The 23,398-nt window shown below is 52.6% G+C and overlaps 1 protein-coding gene across 1 annotated transcript in view; it reads left to right on the plus strand.

Annotated features, from left to right (window-relative positions):
• The first annotated feature begins 5,573 nt into the window (after positions 1-5,573).
• SGSM1 (small G protein signaling modulator 1) overlaps positions 5,574-23,398 on the plus strand; it is a 42,766-nt gene continuing 24,941 nt past the window's right edge. The window contains exons 1-3 of the mRNA XM_050906912.1: positions 5,574-5,592; positions 5,708-5,751; positions 19,186-19,276. Of these exons, the coding sequence (XP_050762869.1) occupies positions 5,574-5,592; positions 5,708-5,751; positions 19,186-19,276 (154 nt within the window). The remainder of the gene's footprint in view (positions 5,593-5,707; positions 5,752-19,185; positions 19,277-23,398) is intronic.

The raw sequence follows: 23,398 nt of genomic DNA on the forward strand, positions 1-23,398 counted from the left end.
TTTCTGCTCGTGGGTTTACGAGGAGTGACCGGTAACAGCTCTCTGCACGTGCTTTCCTCCGAGCGAAGGGTTGTTGGAGGGTGTCGGGCTGATCCCACGTGCTGGTCCCTGCACTGGGTGGGGAGCGAGTGGAGGTTTGGGTGGGGGTCCTGTTGTGGCCAGGCAGAGCCCCCGCTCCGTGAGCCCCCATGCACGTGGCCCTGCCAGGCTTTGCTGGCACGGCTCTCCCCCGAGAGAGCTGTCCCCTCTCCTGGCACACAGGTGAGGGACAGTTAATCTCCTGCAGGTTTATACGGGATTTGTGTCACTCCCGGGACTTTGCAAAGCCGTGAATTTCAGTTGCAGTCCTTATAATACGAGTGTGGGCGCAGCCGTCGGAGATTAAAGACAAGGCTGGACTCAACTGCTGGGGCCGCGGGGGGCTGGCAGAGGGGCTGCAGTTATCCCTTGCTTAGGGATGAAGGTGAGAAATCCCCGCTGCTGGTGCAATCTGTCTGCGGAGCATCCTGGGGGGAGCAAGGTTTAATCCCTCTGACCGAGGACCATCTTAAGGGCATAAATGACAGAACAGAGACAGCTGGTGCCGTAGCAACTGTACAAAAAATAATAGCTCTTTCTCTGTAGCTGACCCTTCTTTTCTCCGGGTAGTTTACATGCAACGGCTCGGTGTGCTGAGTGTGGAGACCCTCCTGCACCCCGGTCCTGCTCCCTGCTCAGGAAGCCTCAGCAGATGGGCTCAGAGTGGCCCCCAGCCCCGACGGGAGGAGCTGGCTGCGCTGGCGGCGGGGTGTGAGAGGTGGGCTGAGGTGGGCTGCGGGGAACAGGTCCCCTGCCGCATCCCCCAGCGTGGGGTGCCGGGCTGAGGCCGCTTCCTGGGTGGGAAGCAGCAACTGTTCAAACACTGGTGTCTTTTTAAAACTAAGCTACTTGCTCTCCTGAAGAGCCCCTTGTTTTCTCCACATTGATCTTTCAAATTATACGAGGTGGGCTTTGTACTCGCACCTCGGGCAGAGCTGGGCACGCAGGAACGGCACTAGCCAGGCACGGCTACAGCTATTCCCACGACAGCTCCAAGCCAGAGCCGCACGGTGGTTTTGCAGCGCAGGGATGTGCAGCCTGCACGTTGCTGTCGAAAAGGTCCCTACGCCCAGGCACTGACCAGTATCAGTTTCCCAGCACGCCGGTGCTGCTCCGCTCCAGCCGAGCCGATGTGCCGCACCGTTGGTTCAATGCCGCTGCTGCCGTTCCAGCAGCTTCCATCCCTGACAGATCCCCCCGGGGTCCTCGCTGGCGAATGAGCCGCGAATGCACCCAGCGCTCCCGTCCCGCTCCCCCAGCTCCCACCTTCTCCTTGGGCGCCCGATCGCCCACCCGTGCTGCTGCCCGCTGCCCCTCCGCTCCGACCCGCTAATGCGGCTGCCTCTTCTCCGGCATCGGGTCAAGGCTGCCGCTGTCAAGTCAATGAGGAGAGAGCTTTGAAATGTCAATTTTTTTTTTCAGAAGCTGCAAGCTGGAAAAACCATTACAGGTTTCTCAGGGCTGCTGGAGACGGGAGGAGGGCAGAGGGAGAGGTGTCTTTGGGAGATGGTTTTCATTGTGAGGAGTTGTGCTCCCCAGACTCAGCCCCGGTGTTTTGGGGCCCTGCGAGCGCCGAGCTCCCTGTGGGATCCCGGCTCTGCAACCCGCTGGAGAGACAAGTTTTCCCCAGAGTTTTGTTTATTCTGGTCACAATGTTCCAGCCCCTGCGTAAGGAGCTGTGTGTGTTGGTCCAGCCTGGCCCATCAGCTGTACCGCGTGGGGCTGAGTGTGCTCCGCAGTGACACACCAGACGGGGATGTTTTCTGGGTAAAATGTTGTTATTTTGCCAATGGTAGCCAAATATTTTCGTCCATCATCTGACATTCAATTAGAAGCATTTCAGAGAGGAGGCTCTGGAGACTGCGTAGCATTTGAAATAATACACAGCTGAAGTCAGGGGTGCTGGGTCCGAGCGTTCGCTGTGGCCCGTGACGAGGAAGGGGCAGCCGGCAGGCAGCTACGACGGGGGTCTCTGCCTTTTCCTCACTGCAGCTCACGCTGTGAATGCCGGCTGGTCCCCTGTGCATCAGCCATCATCCTGCCTAAATACCTGCCGCACCGCGGTCAGACGTGCTCCGTGCGCTCCCTTCATCAGTTTACTTTTGCTTTTTCCTGTTATTTTCCTTCCTCAAAGCACAAATCACTTTAGATTTAAAATGTGGAGTTTAAATCTAGCTCAAATCAGATTTAAATTTGAATTTCCATTGAGTTAGAAGTTGTTTCTAAACAGTAGGGTTATTTGATTAGCAGATTGCTTTTATCCTACCTGCTCATCCATGCAATGAAATGCAGAGGAGTGAATTGTGGTCTTAAAACAACTATCCTGTTTAAGCCGCAGAGGCAGCAGTGGGAAGTTTAATTTAATTAGCATGATACTCAGAGATGTAACTTAATCACATTAAGTATAGATCAACGTGCTCTCATTTAAGCTCACCAGACTTCAGAAAACAGGGGCCAATCATCTCCCACCCATCTTTAATCCGGGAAGAAGCAGTATTTTCCAAGGAAGACGAGCCAGCAAGGCTTATGGAGAGCTTGTCCCTGTGCTTGTTTAGGCTAATTTCTCCCCAAAGGAAGGTAATAAATCGGTAATAGCTCCCACCCCCTGTATAGCACCGTTGCTCCTGGGGAGAAAGAAGCCAGGCAAATCCCTCGTCATCCCTCTCGGATGGCCTAAGCGTTGCCTTACTTGGTACACGGTCCCACAGAAGTGCCGGCACCACCAACCACCTGAACCTCTCCGGGTTCGTTCGGCGTGTGGACGCTGCCCACCCCGTGTCAGTGGAGTATCGCAGAGGTTGACAGGAGCGAAGATCGTACAAAACCAGCACGTTCATTAACAGGAATTGAAATGATCTTCTGGCTCCTCTGGGCTTCCCTCTGCCAGCGCTGTGCATTTGAGTCAAGCTCACCAAGCGGTCATCGCTCCCCCGAGCTCGGCAGAGCCCAGGAGGAGCGTGGGCTCCCTCGGCATCACCCCTCGGCTGCATCCTGCCGGCACGGGCGCGGGGGGAACCAGGCAGTGCTTGTCCAGAGCACGAACGCTACGGCAGAGCTGCCAAGGTTTTTCTGGGTGCTGTAAAAGTTGCTTGGGCTCATCTTGGCCCTTAAAATAAGTGGGGTTTTTTGTTTGTTGGGAAAAGTCCTAAAAGAGTTGTTTTGGCTGAGCTTGGATGGACTCGTTTTCCTCATTGAGGTGCTAAACTGAACAATTCCGGATGTCCCCTGCCAGTCAAGAGGCAGGCCGATGTCTCCAACATCATTTTCACAATAGCAAAAGGGAGCAACGGGCAGGAGAAACTCGCCTGCCTGTCCAAGGCCAAGTTCAAAGCTTTGTCAGGCAGCCAAGGCTCTCCTGGCTGGCAGATGCTGTTGGTTTAAGTCAGACAGTCTTATCCTAGGCTGGAGAAGCTTTACAGAGACCAGAGCCATGCAAGGTGCCCTGCGTGACATGTCCGTGCTGTGCCCTGCCTCCTCGGAACCTGGCACCTTTTCTGTTTCAGCACCCGCACGTATGCAGAGCCACGGCTCCACGCTGTCCCAGCGACAGCTCAGGGTCAGGGGAGCGAGTAGGCTGCCTCTGCCCTTGGTAATTGGATTCACTGTGGATATCCGATGGTGCTCCTACATGGTGTTTTATGAGGCCGCGATGCCTTCATTATGATTGTTTATTAGCCTGTCTTAATTGCCCGTTCAAGACTGTAGGACCCGCGGTCATCAATAAATGCCAGGCGGGGTTGCAAGGCAGCAGAGCTCAGTACGAGCCGCGTGGGCTGACTGTGAGCACAGCCTGAGTCCTGGCCGGCTGTGCGGGTCTCAGGTCAGACCTGAAAAGCTCTGGGCTCCTGCCTCTCGGCACCTTCGGTCCTTCTCCTCCTGCACCCCTTTTGGAGGAAGGGGACCCCATCCGCAGGGCTCCCCATGGACAGACCCCTGGCACAGGCTGCTGGGCAGAAGGGATGCAAGGGTGCCAACTGGTGAGACCGGGCAGCTGGGCTCGCTGCCTCGGGGGTCCGCAGCCGGCGGTCACGGGGAGCAGAGCCGCAGCCGTATGGACAAACCAGGAGCGCAATCCCCGACGTGGCACACCAAGTCGTGTGTCACTCGCAGGGGACCCAACCTGAGGCCAGGGGTGATTCCCCGGGCTGAGATCGGAAGCCTGAGGGTCAAGTCAACGCTCAGCGACTGCAGACGGGAGTTGTGACCCCCACCACCGGCACCCAGAGCTGCCCAGGCTAGATTCCCACGGATCCCAGAATTGTTCTGGGATTCATCCGGATCAGCAATCACATACCCCCAAGCAAGCCGGCCCTGTTGCTGCGGTTCAGTGACATTTGTGCTGCCACCACCTCTGTTAACAGGGCATTTAGCAAGCAAATAAACAGTGGAAAGCAAACAGCGTACAAGGCAATACGTTTTTGTCTACAGCGGATATGGCACCGGGGGGCTGGCAGGGCTGGGAATTGGTAACGGGATGGGAACTTCCCTCCTCTCTGTGCCGGGACTGAGTCCCTTGCCAAGCGATGGCAGCGAAGGCTAGCCGGGGCTGCGTCGGTGGCCGGCGGCCGTGTGCTGGCGTGCAGCGTGGCCGGGCGCCGCTGCCCTCGCGCTAATGCGGTTTGTAGTTATTGGAAACTGGACTGCGAAGGAGCCGGGATCCTGTTTCTATGGAAATGTCCTGGAACAGCAAACGAGGGAACAGAAAAACAGAAGATACGTTAATGGAAGCTGCGAGGCAGGGCTTTCTCTGAAGGGGCTGTGATTTTGACAGGAGGCATCTCGGGTCTCCTGGGAACAGGTCTTCTCGGCTCACTATCACCTTCCCAGTGTGGAAGAGCCCGCACCAGCAGCGTGCCTGGATTGGCGCATGGCTGCGAGGACGTTGTCGCTTCGCACCTCTGTCTAACTCCCAGAGCTCCCAAACCCCCGGACACCACCGGCTGCCCCCACCCCAAAGCAGCCCCCCCGTATGCAGGGACACACCGAGGGCTCGCCCCGGCTCTGGCCTGCACCCCGTCCCCGTGTCACCCGTCCCCGTGGGTCACCATCCCCGGGCACCTCAGGGCACCTCGGCCCTAGGTCGGAGGGTGCTGGGGCTTGGCTGGGGTGTCCCAGTTGGGGGGTGCCTGGTGGTGGTGAGTCCCTGGGAGATGGGGGGCCCAGCTGTGGTCCCCACTGAGGGGCCGGGCCTAGCTGGGGCCCCCCCTCTAAGGGGTCGGGCCCGGTTGAGCCCCCCCCCCCCCCCCCTTGAGGATCGGGGCCCGGTTGAGGTCGCCCCCCCCCCGAAGGTCCGGGCCCGGTTGGGGTCGCTCCCCGTTGCCGGGGGTGCCCGTGGTTCGTCGCCCGGCGGTGCCCGCGGATTGGCGGCGGCGGCGGCTCCACCCCGGCGGGCGCGGGTGGGCGGTGCGGCCCGGTCGGCCCGGCCCGGCCCGGCCCGGCCCGCGGAGCGGCCCCGCCGTCAGTGTGCCGGCGCTGCGAAGCGGAGGAGCGGGGCCATGGCGGCGGCTCCGGCGGGTAGGGAGGGCGGCGGGGCCGGGGGCGCGGGCGGCGGGGCCGGGGCCTGGGCGGGCCGGGCCGGACCGGACCGGACCGAACCGGACTAACGGGCCTCTCCCCCTTCTCCCCACAGAGGCGGAGACCCGGCAGCGGCTGCTGCGCACCGTCAAGAAGGAGGTGGGTGCGGGACTGCGGCGACCCCCGGGGCGAGCTGCCCCGTCCCTCCCCGTCCCCTGTCACGGCTCGGTGACCCCCGGCCCGCGGTGATGGGCGTCTGCGGTGGGACTCTCCCCGGAGGGGAGCCCCGGCCCCGGGCTGGCCTGCCCGCAGCATCCCGCTGGTTCCTGTCGGTGCTGCTGCAACGAATTTAACAGCCCCCCCCCCCCCCCCCCAAAAAAAAAGAACCCCCAACCCCGAGCAGGGCTGCGGGTCGGAGCGTGAGCCCACCCCGGGCGGCGTGGGCTCCAGATGCCGAGCGAAGTGTGGCTGCCCGGTTCCCGGGTCGGTTGGAGGAGCATCCCTGCAGCACCGGCGAATTTTGGCACCCCAATGTCCTGTATCTGTTGAAAATTGCCTTTCGCTGGTGGCAGAGCCGCTCTCACAAGTTGTGGTTTTCCGCAGGGGAAAAAGGGGTGACTCCCGGTGCCGCTTACCTTGGGAGCTGGGATGGGACGAACCCCTCGTTGCAGCAAAGTGCTGTTTCGCAGGGCGGGAGGCAGCCGGGTGTTGGAGAGCCCGGCACGGACGGGGCTGCGCACGGCAGCCAGCCAAGAAAATGGGGAACGTGCACATGTGTGTTTGTGTGTCCAGTGCAAAGCGATGGCGTTTTACATCTGCTTGCTCTGGTCTCTCTTCTCGGGCATCTTTAACTCTCTATTAGTTTATGCTGTGTTTTGTGCTGAGCTGCCTCAAGCTCCTTCTGTCTTGTGCAGAGCTTAGTGTTTATAATGTGTGTCGCGTTAACACAGTGAGCTGACGGTAGATCTAGACAGGGAGCTGAGAGTCCCATGGCTCTGCCACGTAGTTTGTGTGTTGCTTGTGCGTGGGAGTGGGCTGCGTGGGCCGGCGGGGCTGTCTGAGCCACCCGTCCGTGGCTGCTGAGTCTGAAGCGACTGAATGCCGTGGGACCCGCTGCAGGGGAACCCGGACTTGCTCTGCCCTGTGGTGGAGCACTGGATCGCCGGGAGCTGTTGTCATCTCCTGCCTGTGGTCTGTCCCTGCAGGTCACCTCCCCTGGGATTTTGGAGGGTGTGATGTGTGATGTTTTGTTTCTGGTCTTACAAGCATCTTCATATCCAGCTTACAGGCTCCGGAAAGTGGAACATCCCTGCTGGAGACACTGCTGGGAGTAGGGTGAACAAGACCCGTGGGTGGTAGGTCTGGGGAGGCTGGCAGTGCAGTGTGTTTGGCTGTTCATCCAGACCACTTCCCACCTCTCATCCTGTGCCGGGTGTGGTGGTAAGGAATACTACTTGTTGCCTTGGCAACAGCTATTAAACCAGAAAAAGGGTATGACATTTATTTAGCATCGTGGATAAAGCTGACATCTCATTATTACTGTCTGTCTGCGACTCCTCCTGAGTGGAGAGAGACAAAACAGCAGACTGCGCGTCAACTGCTGCTGCAGGATGGGAGGCGAGGATTGCCCATGGCATGCCGGTTAAACCGCTCGGCCAGCAGACTGGAGCTTCCTTCTGGAGACCGCTGTGGCCTCTGCAGGTTGTCACTGCACGTGAGCATCTTCCGTGCTGGCGTTCAGTACTGGGCTTCTCTCCCTTTGCTCTTCCTCCAGGGGCTGTGTGCTTGAAGAAAGTGCAGCTTGTGCCTAGGGGAGGAGAGCTGAGGGTTGTGACGTGCCCTTCTGCTGGCTTTTGGTAAAATAAACATATCGTACGAGGGTTTGGTGAATGCAAGTAAAGATTGAAGGAGAGAGGTGGTGTATGGGGAAAGCCCTTCTGCCCTGGTGAAATGCCACCAGCCAACGCGTCATGGTGCCGTGATGTGGGTGTTCAACAAAATCTAGTATCTCTGCAGCAGCCCTTTAGCAAGGGCAGTGCTGACGCAGAGCAGCAATTTTTTTTCTGGTGGTCTCATCGCTCTGTGCTCTGGCTCAGGACACTGGTGTGGATGTGGGTTCTTTGCCCTGTGCAGGCACTTTTGTTCAGGTTTCTCCCAGCTCGGTGCCTGCTGGAAGCAGTGAGACCTGGCAGGAGCCTCGGTCCAGCGAGGTGGGGCTGTCTGTGCGCAGCCACGCGGGTGGGGGAGTTCCATGTCAGACCCATGCTCTGCGCTCTCCCTACCTGGGCTTTGCTCTGTTAGGATTTAAAAACAACCCGGGGAAACATGACCTCCTAGGTTATGAAGTTAATTCTTTAGCAACATCCCTGAAATTGGGAGCTGGTGGGGCATTCTTTTCCCTGTTGCTCCCTGCTCGTTAGGCCCGTTTTGCTCATGCTTTTGCTTTTTCTTCCTCTCCTAGACTGACTTCAGGTTAAGTTGGGAGCTTGTGCAGTCTCCAAGGAGTAGTAGAAAGGGCCAACTGCAGAAATCTCCTTCCCCCCCCCCGCCCTGGAATTTTTACCTTTCACAAAACTGCGTATTCTCATTTCATTAGACCACGTCTGGTTTTGCTTCAGCCATGGCTCTGTGTGATCTGCTGGGGTCCTTGAGTGCAGGTGAGCTCTGCTGAGACTGGGGACAGCCATGGACCGTACTTGGGGAGGCACGCCGCATCCGTCCTCCTGGTGTGATAACTGAATGAATAAAATATTGTGAAGACAAGGTCTGATTAGAGAGCGTAGATAAACAGTAAATCAAAATTACCCAAAGCACCGCAGTGAGCAAATGGACTTCGATATTTGGTTGTTGCCATGGTTAATGCATTTTTATTTTTAAGAAGTCCTGCTCTGCAGTAGATTTACAAGTTGAAATGAGTTGTGCTATCACCGTGTTTTTCTGTTTTGTTCCCTCCCCCCCCCGCTCCCATATGGTCATAATAAATCAAACTAATCCTCAAAACTGCAAAATTGACTATTTGTCAGCAGACTGCAAGGGAAGGAGTGGAAGTATGACTTTCGGAGGAATCCTGTTTCCTGTTATGGAGGATAAGAAGCATAACCAAATCTTCTCTGATTTTTTGAGAGCTTTTATCAGATGGAATGAGGCTTCTTTAAAAACCCAGAGCCTGAAATATCCAGTTTTAAAAGGGTGTTGGATTTTCAACTAAAAATATTCTTCTTGCAACCCATACTCCTCCCCTTCTTTTGCTAGTTTCATTTTTAATAGAGGAGAATCCTGTGGTATGTTTTTGACTACCTCCAGGTGATTGCATTGCATACAAGAATAGGTGGGGAAGCAGGTGTTACCCGTGAAATACAGGCTGTGCTACACCGTGCCTGGAAAATTAGTTGTTTGAAAAGCTGAATGGAATACCAAAGTAAACAGTTGTCTTGCTTATTCTTCTGCACAAACTTAGTTTATATTTAACTTGCCACTCAGCAAGTAGCTTTAAGTCTCTTACTCGTCAATAACTGCTGTGCCTGTTTTGAACATTTTTCTGCCTGTTCTTAGAATTTTTAAAAAAACCTGTTGTTGATTGACCACAGCCGACCACAGCCTGCTCGCTTGCTAATGTCCCACGGTCTTCTATCGGATATATTGTTTATTTTTTAATAGCTTGAATGGTTGTCACTGTGTAGCTGTTGACTAATTCCATCATCATACATCATAGGGACAACAGTCAGTTGTCAGTCTCTCTTCCTCCCACCCTTTAAATGATGTGCCCCCGCTACGCAGCCATGTTGTCTAGTTCGTGGCTAAGTAACACAGAGTGACTGGTAAGAGCAGTATTTTTGCAGCTTGGGTTTGTTTTTCTGGAGCGTGTATGTACGCCCGTAGTTCCAAAATATCAGATTGCGGGTGTCAATGCCAGCTATTTCATTCTGGATTGGTAGAAAATTGTAAATTAATTTAATGTTATTAGGATTTGAAAAATTAATGTTGATAGCTTTAAATGTTCTCAAGGCCAATTTAAAAAAAAAAAAAAAGGCCTTTGTGTAGCTGTCAAAACTGTTCAGGCAAAATGAAGATGAGGATGATAAGCTGCAGGTTTGTAATGAAAGCTGCTATTTGCAGAGGGACCTTCTGATGTCTCTGAAGCACCCAGGTCAGCCTTTTTCAAATGTTCCTATATCAAAAGTAAACAGATGGCTTTAATGCAGCATTTCTCGATTGCCTGCATCGATCTCTTCTGAAAAGAGTATTACTAATCGCTGGGGACCATTTTCTCTCCTTTTGAAGATAAAAGCAGTGGTGTGCAGAAGTGCTCTCATACTCCAGAAACCCCTGGCTTGATCTTTCATACTCAGAACAGGTTTTGTGCTGCTTTCCTCCTTCCTTCATCTTCCTTCTCGGCGTTGAGGGAGGCTCGATCTGTATGCCAGAGGAGCCTCCTTCCTCCCCACCCAGCCTCTCCTCTCTGCTGCCAAAATGTCATCCTCTTCTCCTTGTGGCGTCCTGGCCGTTGCCATGGAAATACCTGGGTTTTGCACAGATTCAGGACTTCAAAGCAATTCGGGACTGGAAGTCGCACCTGGTTTCAGTACAAATAGTGTCAGTCTTTGCCGCGTTTGCTAATTGAATCCAAAACACTTGTCAGTGTAACATTGAGCACCTCGGAAAACTGAAGCTTTGTGGTGTGATGGGTGCAGAACAAAACAGGGTAAAGCTTCGAGATCAGGCGTGGGAAACAGAGAAATGACTAAAGTTTTTCCTGAAATGTTGCCTTTATTGAGCATCTTAGAGCTAGCAGTACCAGCAGTGCCAACAGATGGCATGGAAATTTGTGTTTGACAAGCACAACAGGAATAGAACCAGCTATAACATGATCTTAAGTGGTCTTAAATCAGTGTGGTATGTATGGATTTTTGGCCAAAAGTTGATGCCCTATGAAGAAGGTCTGGTGCAAAATACTGTCAGCAAATATACATCACTGGGATCATTCCTGTTTCCCCCAGGGTACAATGTTGCATTATGGACCCTTCCATTTAATGTCTTTTTGATTTCTTTTCCAGCAAACTGTCCAAATATTCAGAGTTTATATGCATTAACACCTTCTTCCTCCTTACCCCTCAAGGAGACTCAGCCCAGTTCCCAGCCACGAGTACACATGGTTCCTGTGGAAGGTCTGCTGGCTGGCCTGGAAATCCCACGTGTGTCACGTGGACGATACCCCAGCTGCAGAAGGTGCTATGTTTTATTTAGTAAGCGATGATAAATAATTAAATAAGACTTTTAGAAAAGCCAAAGGTCTCAGTTGGTAACATTGCGATCAATGTTTCTGTGGCAGTAAGAATATGGAGCTGCCAAACGGCTTTAAAGGCAAGTGCGTGGTGGCATTAGAGCTGTCCCCATGCTGTCCTCCCGCGGTGCAAGGGGGCCGTCTTCTCTACGGTCCATCAAAATGGCTGGCGAGAGTCCTTGAAGTCTCTGGGTATAAATAGTGCAGGTACTCTGAAGCTGGCAGTATTTTAACTGATTGGAGCACAATTAATTGGAATTAGTGGTGAGCTGGTAAACTCTTAGATAAGTGGCAGAGCTTGGCTGCAACTTGTGATGGTGCTGGAAGAGTCTGTCTGGCACCTGCTTTTGGAAAAATCAGGGTGTTTGTTGCTGGAAAGATAAGAAACTGTATCTTGCAACACTGAGTTTGATAATGTGAATTTTATAAACAAGTCTGCTAAAAAAGGATGTTGTAGCAACAAGACAGGCAGTAGGCAGACATTTCATTTTCAAATGAGAAGATAAATCTGATTTGTGAGAGGTATTGGACTGAGAAGTTCGGCTTTAGCTGAAAAAGCAGCTTTTAGCTGCAGTGCAGGCGGTGTGATTGAATGTACCAGTTTTTCTGTCCACCATCCCCAGCGTGCTGTGCTCCACAGAAACTTCTGTGGGCACCGGAGTGGACAGTCCAGAAGTAGAGAGGACTTGGGGTTTGGGGTAATGTCTTTGTGTCCCGGAGCTGAACAGAGATTCTGCCCTCGCTTTGCCTTGGACGCTGAACTACCTTCGGTAGAAGCCAACCTAAGAGCCGGAGACAAAAACCAGCCTCGCGTTTCTGCCGGGAAATGTTCGCTGGGTGACCTGGTGGCAAAGCCCTGCGGTGTGACTGCTGGAGCTGCGGTGCAAGGGAATCATGTTTGTCCTTGCAAATACAAGCAGGCCTAGAATTGTCTTAATATTGCGTCTGCTTCACTAAGTGGTCCTTTAGCATTTCATAATACCTGAGAAGTGATAATACTGTAGTGCTACTTGGATAAGTCTTGCACAGTGTGTGGGAAACTGTTTCCTGTGGAGCTTAACCAGAGTTTATTCCTGGAAAGAGACCTTGATTTGGAGAAGCAATTAAAGAAATGCTCAGATTACGTCAAGGAGTGCCCACGTGGACTTGTCGCACCAAAACTAGCATGTAAAATGGGATTTTTAAGTGCTGGAATTAACTTCCAAACACATAATCAAAGCAGCACTTAAAGACTGCAATGAGAATGAGAAAACACAAGCTCATAAAAGAATTTGAAAAGCGAACATACAAAAGCAAACCAAGTTTAAAGCCTATGTTATCAATGTGGTGGTTTTTTTGTTGGGTTTGGTTTTTTGTTTAGTTTTGCAGTTTTTTTAACGTACAGAAGAGCAGATTAAACAAGTTCATGGAAAAGAAATGCATTGAGATTTAGTGAAGGGGCTTGAATGACAAGCAGCAATTGTAGATCCTGAACACAGTGCTTGTTTGTGCTGGGTGCTTGCTGGGATGCTCTTTCTGTTTCCCTGCTTATTTACTTGGGGCAGGAGTCATCTTCCTGTAGTCTGTTAAAAAGAGATGGGAAGGAGGAGAGATTTCCAAGGCTCCTCCTGTATCTGCTGGGGTTTTTCCAGAGCTATTGCAGTGCTGCTGGTGAGCAGACTAGTTTTGTCTGGCGCCATGAGAGTCGGTGCTTGCTTGCTCTCCTAGGCAAGGTGGAGTCTGAGAGGATACAGGCGGTGCAGCTTCCTGGCTCTGGTGTTGCATCAGCTCGTCCCGCGCCAATCCTTGACATCCCATGCAGAGGTGGATGTTCAGAGGTAGCAGAAGACATCTTAATTTCCGCTATATTTTTTACAGTAAATCTTTTGTTTTCAAGATGTGGGTTACATGAACATTCAGCAGAAGGTCTTACCGTTTCTGACCAAACCAGATTGATAGCAGTTTCTAAAACCATACTTCTGCCAAGACCAACTCAATCGCTGGAGGCATTTATTTTATTGTAGCTTTTATTTATATCAAGTGACTCTCTCTGTAGAAAGTCCCACTACAAGGGCTGAAATCAGACCTGGTTCTGCTCTCCCATTGCTCTTGGCCGTACACGCTTCAGTGTCTGGCTGCTTTGCCCCTTTGGAGGGGGACAAAGGAGTCTGAGCACCCGGCTGTCGGCCTCGCTGCTCGGTTACCCGAATGTCTCCATACCAGAGGCCGTCTTCCAGGGTCCTGTCTCCGGGACCCATGAGGCTGGGTCTAGCAAACCGACCCGTGCCTGGGAGCATCACCGCAGCCGTATTGCACAGAGCTCGCTGTTCTGCAGCCCGTTTGGCAAAGTGACCGAGCTTCACCTTGAACCGGGACTGGGAAAAGGATCAAACCGGGGACTCCGTTTGCATCTGGCTTGCTATAAACAATTCCACAGAGTTATGAGCATGGCCAAATATATGGGAGATGCTGTGCTTCAATACAAATGCCTTAATAACCAGCGAAAGGCTTTGCAAGAAGCATGGCAGAGGAAATTGTGACTGTAAACATCACTGAATAATCTAGAGTCCAGGTTGTATGGTGACTTGCCTGGAAAAATCCAGCCAGGTAAAACAGAGTTGTGAGTCAATATTGCCTTAGACTAATTAAACCCGGAGTTATTGGTGTGCTCCTGATCTCTGCACCTCGGTGGTTATTGTAACTGCTGTAATATTTGGCTTGCTCCACCAATGTAAATGACAGCTGGGCCTGGGTACGGTTATGAAGCTCTGTTACAGGAAAATTGGACTTTGAGATGAAGTGAAACCCTGGGAATTTTGTAGCAGAGAGATCTAAGCCTGCATCCCTCATTGGGGTCTGGGGGCTGTTGGATAGGTAAGGTTTTGTTTTCATTTATTTTTGAAAAGGGGGAAAAAAAGCAGTTTGTCAAACAAAATTTTAATAGCAATGTGTGGGCTGCGATGGAGCTGGCCAGGCCAAGGGGAGCCAAAGGAGAGGCTGAGACCTCTGGGATCAGGAGCTTCGCTGGAGGTATGGGGGTGCAAGCTGAAAGCCCTGGTCTGAAGTGGGTGCACCAGGATTCCTGATGGCCCTGATGAACGGCATAACCCAAGGACTCTTCTCAATGCCTGTGGCTCTTGGATCCGGCTTTGGAGGTGGGGCAAGGAGGAAAAAAAAATTGTTTTCCTTGTAATTCAGACGTGCACATGAAGCAACAAAGGACTAGCTCACTTGTTCACAAGTCAGTGGTTCAGACAGTAATGTCGAGACTAGCCTGTCTTCTGTTGTATTTCTGGAACTGCAATTAATGCTGTTGATTTTGTGTGGACACCTTGTTGTGGGGTGTCCCTGTGACCCTGCTCTCCCAGAGCAGGGGGTGACTTGTCCTGTACATTTAAGGACCAAACATTTAAGGACCTGTCCTGGAGCCAGGAGGAGTGTTTTTATTGTTGTGGAATACTTTATGATATTCCTCTCCAGTTTACCTACAGCCAAATTATTAGTTGCTGTTTTAATTTCCTTTCTAATAAAAGAAGAGCAAACATCTCATTTTCCTTAGGCTGGCTTTAGATAAAGAGTGGGCAGCTTCATTTGTTGAGATTGTTCTGGCTACAGTATGAGAATTAGCATTAAAATGCTGGAATGCAACATATTTAGAGGCTGTTCAAGGCTTCTCTATGGAGTGAGCCAAACGTGGGTTAGCTGGCGTTCTCCATCCCCGCAGTGTCACAAATCCCGCTTCGCTTTCAGGAGAGGCTCCGGGAGCACCGTGGCAGATGGCAGCGGCTGCTGCTGCGGCGTTTGTGATCCCAGCTGACTGTGGAGGGGCTGGGGTCCGGGTGGGAGAGTCCTTTGGGATCTGCAGACAACAGCATGGGAGGCCTGTCAAGAGTTTTGGGGTTCTCTGGGTTGGAGCTGTCCTACAGATGTCCATTTGTGGACAAATGTAAGATTGTTTTGTTTGAAAACTTTCTTGGTATAACACTTGTTTTCTGTTACAAGACCATATCTATCTGTCTGGCCCCTACCCACTGGGGCTTTGTATTTGTTGTATAGCTGCTCCCGTTCTGCTCTAGCCCTTCATGTTAGGTGAGTGTCCTTGTTGCAATGCCCGTTCCACTTCTATTTCTTTAGATATCTTTGATTTATTTTGTTTAGTGTGATAACCTCAGTAAATACAGTGTGGGGGTTTTTTTTGTTTTTTTTTTTTTTCTTTTAAAGAGTAATTTTCCACTAAACTGCGTCTCTTGGAAGGTGTTTTTTTTTGCGTGTGTGTGTGTGCCTTAAGAGTGCAGGTGGTTTGTGCTGTGTTGGCACCAAGATGCCCGGCAGAGCCGGAATCCCGCTGTGCTGGTTGCTCCACCGGCACTGACCAGCCAGATGGTCCCTGCCCCACGGAAGGCAGTCCTGCGGTACCTGTGGCTGCGGGCGACGCATCAGAGCAGTGAGATGACGGCTTGCGTGAAAGGTGGCTGACGAATATTTGAATATACTGCTTAAATTTGAATACGTTGCTGATTTAATCAGAGGCTGGTAACTATGTGCATTGATTCTCAAGTGTATTTTGAGGGGGTTTAAAATACGGACAATACCAGTGTTGCCGTGAGGGTACATTTCATATCTGTGTGTTCATCGTTTTCTAGTAGATTAGTTGGATATGTGAGAGAAGTGCCCATGACCCGCTGACAGAGGAAGCTCAGCCCGGCCGGGTGAGGGCTGTGAGCCATCTGGACAAAGGCAGCTCAACCTGCTGGGACAGCCTAATTTTGGGGAATCCCTGAGGGCCCCAAGGCGTGCATCGCTGGACCTCTCTGCCAGGGCTGCAACGAGGGGCTGATCGGTGATGGTTCTTGGGCCGATCAGGGTTTCAAAAGCAGGGATCGGCATGGCTTTGTTGGACACTTGTAATGGCAGGTGGAGGAAAAGGAGGAACTCTGTTTTGGTGTGCTTCTGGGCACTGGTTGCTGGTGGACAAGAGGTGTGTGCTGCTTCCCGTCTCTAATTCACCGCTGCAGCCAAGGTCAAGGGATACGTCTCGCTATAATGCAGCGAATGGAAGAGAGGGACTCCTTTCCTGTTGCTGCGACTTGCTCTGTCCCCATTTCCATTTCACAGTGTTCCTTCTGTTGTGGAATAAAACACCGCTGGAGCCTGAGTGAGGATTGCAGCTGCCCCCTTCCGTGGTGCTCCGCACGTGGCAACAGTACAAGGGGCAAAACTGTACATCGGGCATAATGAAATGAAGGGCTTGCTAGCCTCGCCTTGCTGGAAGGTGCCCTGGTAAGGGACAGCTGCAGTTTTTGGCCACTTTCCACAATAAAGCACTGAGGGAGAAGAGGGAGCTTTTTTGCCAGTCTCTGGAAGCAGAAGCCCTCTGCGCCTGGGGTGTTCCTGCAGCTGGAGTCGCTGCTCCGAGCGCAGAGTTGGGATGTAGGAGCTGCAGGAGCTGTATTGTGCCAAGGTGAATTTCCTAGCGCTCTGAGCCACCTCCAGTCCCGAGGTCCACATCTCAGTGACATTCCCTGCTGCGAGTTCCTGACTCACTGTCAGCTCATCTGAGCTGCCGGGATACAGGTGAAATCGCTGTGCAAGTCCTGCTCCCCCTGGGTTCATGAGCAGGCTCTGTTAGTCACCCAGCACGTCGGAGCCGAGCAGCGTAGGGAGCTGACCTGATTGCTTTGACATGCAGAGAGATGCTTTTGGCTTTAGATATGACTTTTTTCTTAATCCGTATTCGTAAAAGGATTTCCTTTATTGAGCTGTCAGCTGTGCATAACTGACCTTGATTATATCTTGCAAAGGAGTTTAATTCCCCAAATGATGCCGTTAAAGGTCTCTCATATATGCCAGGTTTGCTTGGCCAAGTTTTGACCTGCTGTTTTTCCCTCTTCCCTGTCCCTTCAGAGAGAACATCTTGATAAGCAGAGCCTCTCTTACGCCCACATCTCTGCACTGTGAACCCTTTCCCCTGCATTTTCTGAAACCAGAGAGTGAAAAGCAAGGTGTTGTAGAGGCACTAGAAGATGAGATCTGGGCACGCTGGCAGCTCTGTATTTAAAAGGCAGAACGGTTAGGAACTGAACATTTAAGGACCAAACATTCAGCTGGACTTTTGCTGATTTCAGCAGGATAAGGGAGGGTGACAACTGGAGATGGAAGTCACCGCCACTCTGAGCTGGGTAGGACAGTCTGGCTGTAAGAGGCACGGCAGCTCGGGAGCAGGACAGCTGGGGTCTGCCTGGAAAGGCTGCAGTGTTGACACCAGGGCTGTGGGGTGCCGGGGGAATGGGCAGAGGGACGGCAGATCCTGTGGTCTGCTGGTATGAGCTGGCAGGGCTTAGCCGGCGAGGCATGGTGTCGAGGAAGCAGTCTGGCCGGAGGATGGTGGCTGGCAGAGCTAGGGAGGTTCATGGGGCCGTCAGTCTAGGGCTGCCTCCTTCATTAATAACACCTACTTCTCCAGCGCTTTCTGAGCGAGGCTCAAACCTCCCTGAGTGCTAAACTCCACATCTCTTGTGTGCAGCTCCTGCGTCCTACAGAGGCGTGGGGGCAAATGGAGATGATGTTGCTTGAGAGCCGAGGCAGCTCTCAGAGCTGCTCTGCGTTCCCTGCTCTGCTCTGCCCTGATTGCAGGACCGTATTCCCCCACATCATCCAGCTTTAAGGGCATTTCATGTGGAATCCCACCCTGAAAGTCAGAGCACCCCGAGCAGTATTCCCCCAGCCTGTGGGCACTGGGAGAAGTCATTTCTGTTGAGAGCGCGAGGTTGCTTGAGGTGCCCAGAACCATTACTATTCAGCAGCAGCATGTATTTTGGTCTTTCCTTTGATGTCCTCCTTGTAGAGAATAACTGAGTTCAGCACATCAGCAAGGTAGCTCCCAGGAGCAGTGGGAGACATGGAGGGAGGACAACACGCTTCCAACAGGAGACCTTCAGCAAGGGGGGGACAGTCTGCTGGCAACCTGCGTCGGAAGCTGATCGTCGGAAATAGGAGGTCACGGCACTTAAAAAAAATCCTCTCCTTTGATAGCGACTCGTTTGTAACCTGCAGTTGCTGTGTAGGGTAGGAACAAAGCTCGGTCTAGCCCAGTTTTCTAGCTCCAAAATACCAAGGAGACAACATGGGCTGCATGGGAGAGTGGGCTGGAGAGCTGAGAGCTGGCTCAGGGACATCTGTTGAGGCTGCAGGCACGGTGGGAAGTGCTCTGCGTTGGAAGGGTGAGCGGGGTAATCCTGTTCTGTTTGAGCTGCTAAAGCTGAGCCACGGGGAATCAGCCTCACAGCAGCGCGTTGTACCTGCTGGCTCTGAGGGGATGTGTAACAGACAGCTTTAATGCACAATGAGTTTGTTAGCACTGATTTACAGGGTGACCCTGCCATACCTCCGAAACAGGTCTGAGGGGTCCGTATTCTACGAAAGGGGTGCCCTCAGTGGGAGGGGGAGAGCTGGGCAATGTCAGTGGTGGCATCGACAGGTACTAGTGGAAGAGCAGCAGTGCTAGGGGTACTTGGATTTCTTGCTCTGGTAGTCCTTGACTCCTCAGGCTCTTTTGAGCTACTGTGGTGGAGTAGCCAGGCAGTCCTGGGAGCTTCTCCAAGGCTGGAGTCTGTCCTCTGCAGCCTGCTTACCTGGCAGGTCTGACCTTCCATCTTGTGTCTGCAAAAATTATGCTCCTAATTTATGTGGGTTCCTATTTATTTTTTTCCCCTAATCGCGCCCCTGATGTGCAACCTACACGACAGCTTCCTTTTGATTAATTGCACAGAAATGAGTGCCACTAACGTGTCATGAGCAGTACAGACTCAGTCGGTTGGAGGGCAGCACTGATTGCATTGCTATGCAAATAGCATTCCTCATCACATTTGGTGCCAGGTGATCACTGACTTTGGCGTTGACGGGTAGTTACAGTCATTTGGGACAGCTATGGCACATGAAATTTGTCAAATCCCCATAAAATGGAAGAACATAATACTGTAAAAGCATTGAATATGAGATTTGGTTACCTTTATTCAGATGTCTTTTATCTAAATGATGCTTGATTCGCGCAGTTAATTCTCTGCTTGTAGTTTTCCTACTTTGAAGTTTCTCAAAAACAAAACAACCCTTTTTTTTTTTTATATCTGACTTTTTGAAATAGCTGGTGATGCTCAACAAACAAAGATGCAGTGATGCTCCTTGAGACCTCTTGTGCCATTAGAGGCAATTAGAGAAGTCGGAGAGCAGAAGAGGTTTCCTTACAGACATGAAGCAAGCAGAGCATCTCACACCCACTCCACTGCAGGTCTCCTCTCTCTGATCTATGGCTGAAATTCAACATTTTCTCTAACTAGGCTTCTGTTCAACAGGTGAAGCAGATCATGGAGGAGGCGGTGACGAGGAAGTTTGTGCATGAGGACAGCAGCCACATCATCTCCTTCTGTGGTGAGTCTCTGGTGGTGGGATGTTGACATGAACTGGGGGGCTGGAGCACCCTCTTCATGCTGGGCTTTCCCTGCCCGGCACTGGGGCTGTGCTATGCATGTTTCCTGGGGACACGCTCCAGCTCTGGGACGTTGTGCTGGGGCTGGGGAGGTGGTTAGTGCCAGAGGATGAGTTGTTCTGGCAGCGGTCTGAGTCCCTGAAGCCTTTGCTCTGTGCTTAAAATATATTGAGATATGCCAAAAGAGGGAGGGATGTTGGCAGTGTATATAGTCACTTAAGAAATACTAGAAATAATCTTTTATTTTTAATTCCCTTGAGAACTGATTCAACAGAAAGTCTGTCAAGTCCAAATATTTCTTTGCTATTATGGAATAGGAATTTATGGAGAGGAGTCTTCGGTCTGCCTGAGTGCAGGAGCAGAGAGGCTGGAGGCTGCTAAAGACTTTTAAGTGGAGTTTGTGGAAGATCTGCTCTGATATTGTGCTGGTTTCGGGCTTGTTTTCTGGCAGCTGTGCTTTTCACTTAACCTGCTTTTTTCACCTATGTTTTTTCTACTGGTGTGACAATTTTGTAAATGTGGAAGTGTTTCAGAGTGGATCCATCAAAATCTTGACAAAGTGTTTTTTAAAAACCTCCCTCAAGAGCTGTTGGATTGTGTCTGCGATACGTGCTGGGGGGACTCTGGACAAGGACTGTGGAGCAGGAGAGGAGTATTTGTATCTCAAAGGTGGTGTGAAGCAGGAGAGAGCATCCTTGTTCCTGCTGGCACATGTCATGAGTTTGAGGCCAGGTCTCAGCACCCTGCTCGGTGCAGAGCTCAGCAGGCCAGCGCATCCCAGGAGGAGTGTTCGGGGCAGCCCACCAGCTCCCGTGGAGCAGCATGGTTTGCGGCAGCCCAAACGGCGACCGCGATGCGGTAACGCACGGCGTGGCTGGCGAGCTCGCTTGGCGGCGGTGCCCAGGCTCCTCTCGGCGACTGCTCTGCGCTGGAGAAGGTTTCTGGGGGCTGGACCAGCCCACAGAGCGGTGCTGATGGCCCGGGACGTTGGCTCCCCATCTCTTCTCTGACAGATGAAAACAGAATTTCGCCCTTTAATAAGATCACTGCTGATCATCAGGGGAGACTTTGCAATCAGAGCGGCAAAATTAGATTGTTTCTGTTCTTTTGGCCCTTCTGTGCAGCTTTGGTCACCCATTCAAAGTAGAGAATAAGTGTCTGCCTTGGACACAGTTAATGCCCAGGTAAAGCAGCTTCTTCAGCAGCTTCAGCTGTCTGGTCTGCCAAGTGCTGCCAGGGTCAGTGTTTGCAAAAGTGGGGAGACCTGGCTGGTGGACTGGAGGGTGTTTGATGAATTTCAGACGTAGGCAGAAAGCAATTAGTGTATTGATAGCAGGGCAAGCACTTGAGGCTATCGGATGAGTGAGGTTGTTGTAGCCCAGGAGCCCTGGGCATGGAACAGGCCCTTTGTGCTAGGTGCTGCATGGATAGGAAAATTTCTCAGCCCCTTGGGGATGCAGGTGGGATGGAGCTGGAGCCAGATGGGGGGCTTCAAGGAAACAAAGGGACAGCATTAATCAGACACGTGAGCTGTGATTTCTGTGCCCTGGCAGCCCTGGCAGTGTCAAGTGTTTACCCACTCACTCAGAGCTCAAGAGCGTGCTTTGGCAAGGCGCCTGGTGCCCTCCATCTGTCTCCTCACTAGCTGCTGTCTGAGAGATGGATACTGGTTTGGGGAGACACCAGTGACCACTATGGAAGAAGAGCAAGTCCCTTGCTGTCCTCCGGCTTGGTAGTAGGCTCGCACAATGGTGGGTTTCCTAGGTGCCTTAGTTTTTGAATCTGTTTGTAGCCCCTTCCCTTGGCAGTGTTAAGTAGAGCAGCAAGTCAGCTTTGCAATGGACCGTTCTGCCAGACTGCTGCCAGACACAGTGGTTCTCCCTCCGGGTGCTGCTCTCGGGGCGGTGTGAATGCGAAAGCTGTCGCTGCCGGTCACTGACAGCACTGGGCAAATGGTGGAGGTAGTTTGCTGAAGGTGGCTTGCTGAGGGCTAGTGATTCTGCTAAGTGTCTTACCCTGTTGTGCCTCCCCTCTTGCATGTGTGAGATGAAGCTCCATCCACCAAAATCGGCGGAATTGCCCTCTTTGGGAAGCTCCCTGAATTTTGCAAGACAAAGTTCCTACACTGGACTCCTGATGGAAGTGATTAGAGTTCCCTCTGCCCGCTGACTCCCAGGGCAGGATGTCTTGTCCTAGAGCGCAGCATCTGTCCCTGCTTGGAAGGGGCTTTTGGGGAGTGCGGTGTGCGTGCCTGTGCCCCTGCCATGGGTCGAGATGCCATCTGCAAGGTGAGTGCTGCCCTTTCTCCTGGCTCAGTCTGATCCCGCACGCTCACTGGCCATGCACCGCAGCGGAGGAAGCCGTGCCTCCCCTGCCGTTTAGCAGGCTGCGGTGCTTGCCTGCTGCCCTCCCCATTTCACACATTTCTACTGAGAAGACAGACAGAGGAGGCATCATCGTAGCTCTGCTGGAAGAAGCTATGCTCCCTCTCTGCCCACTCACCAATTTTGCAGCCCTGGCGCCCGTGCTATCTGCCACGTGCCGGCTCTCCCTGCTCCCGGCTGCCGCGGTAGTGTCTATGGCAACACGCAGGGTGATGGCTGAGCAGGCAGGCTGCAGCGCCGGCGGCTGCAGAGCCGGAGTCTGGGCCCAGCTCTGCCATGTAGTGGAGGTGATGTTGCGGGCTCCCTTGGCCTGAGCCTTCCTAACAGCCACGGCCTTCCTGCTCATCGCAGTCCTGGAGGTCTGTGGGGAATCCCTGGGGCACTGCTGGGCAGAGCCCGGCCTCTGCAACATGCCTGGCTGCTCCTGGAGCAGATCTCGGGCACCTCCTTGTCCTTTGCTGCTGTGCAACGGTGAACCCCTGAGACCAGGGTCCTTCCCAGGCCAGCAGTTGTCTCTGCAAAGCACTTAGACGGCAGAAACAACCTGTCTTCCTTTCTGCAGGGCACAGAGCTGCTGACAAACCTTCCCTGCTTTCTGCAGAGAAGCGGTGTTAAGAGAGGAAGGCCGGCTGTCCCCTGCAAACAGTATGGCTGAAAGGGCCTTGGGAGAGGCCACTACCAGCTGCTGGGAAAGCTACGTGGCAGCTTTATCTGTGCCTTGCTGTTTGCTGCCACCTCTCCTCCCCTGGGGACAGCTAGCCAGCCCTGCGGTCCCTGCTCAAAGCCCAGCATAGCTGCAAGGGGAAGCGTTGCTCCTGCAAACCGAGGAGCCTGGGCAAGCACAGCCGGGCTCCGCTGCTGCGGGCTGTCTGCTCAGCATTGCTACTGCCAGGGATTTGAGACGGGGATGTGGACCTTGCAGGGTCCTTGGCCGAGCAAGTTTCTTTAAAGGGCAAAGCAAGAAACTCCCCTGTCTGTCCTGTGGCTCAGCCCTGGGACTGAAGCTGCCAGGGAACCTCTCTGCTGCTCTACTCTGACACCACGAGCCCTGGCTTCCAGGTAAGGGGGTGGCAGCCTGTGCCTGTTTGGAGCCGGATCTGCTTGCTGTGTCTGTCGCTCTCAGCAGAGATGTTTGCTGAGTTACAGTCAGCTGCGCTTCCAGCACGCCCAGGCTGGGGCCATGTGGGTGCTGCTGAGCAAATGCTGCAGGCAGCGTGCGGAGGGGGAGCGGCACTCCTCAAATGACAAATAGCTGAAGGGCAGCTTGCTAATTCGGAGGCTGGGAAGAAAGTGACGGAAGTGATGATACCTAGCTTTTGAAGAAGTTGCTCCAAGAAGGTTCGTGCAGCACTGTCGCCACTGAATAAGACTGTAGCATCCACAGACGTAGGCACAAAAAAGAAAGAGAAGGGGGCTGTGAGGTCTCTTTTTCTGCTTTGGAGAGCAAAGAGGCTGCTGCCTTCCTTTTCTCCTGGGCCCTCGCATAAAAGACATGCAGATGCTTGTTTCAGGCCTGTGTGCTTTTGTACGCTGTCGACCGAATGGCATTGAAAGAGCAGAACAGACTTCAAGGTGTGACTCATTCTCTGCTTTTCTGTGCAGCACGAGGCTTCGCAGCCTGGAATTATTTATAGCCTCCTGCAACACGGAGCTAAGGCATCCAGGCACGAAGGGCTCGTT

This window comes from Gymnogyps californianus, chromosome 16 (assembly GCF_018139145.2).
Source record: "Gymnogyps californianus isolate 813 chromosome 16, ASM1813914v2, whole genome shotgun sequence".
NCBI lineage: Eukaryota > Metazoa > Chordata > Aves > Accipitriformes > Cathartidae > Gymnogyps > Gymnogyps californianus.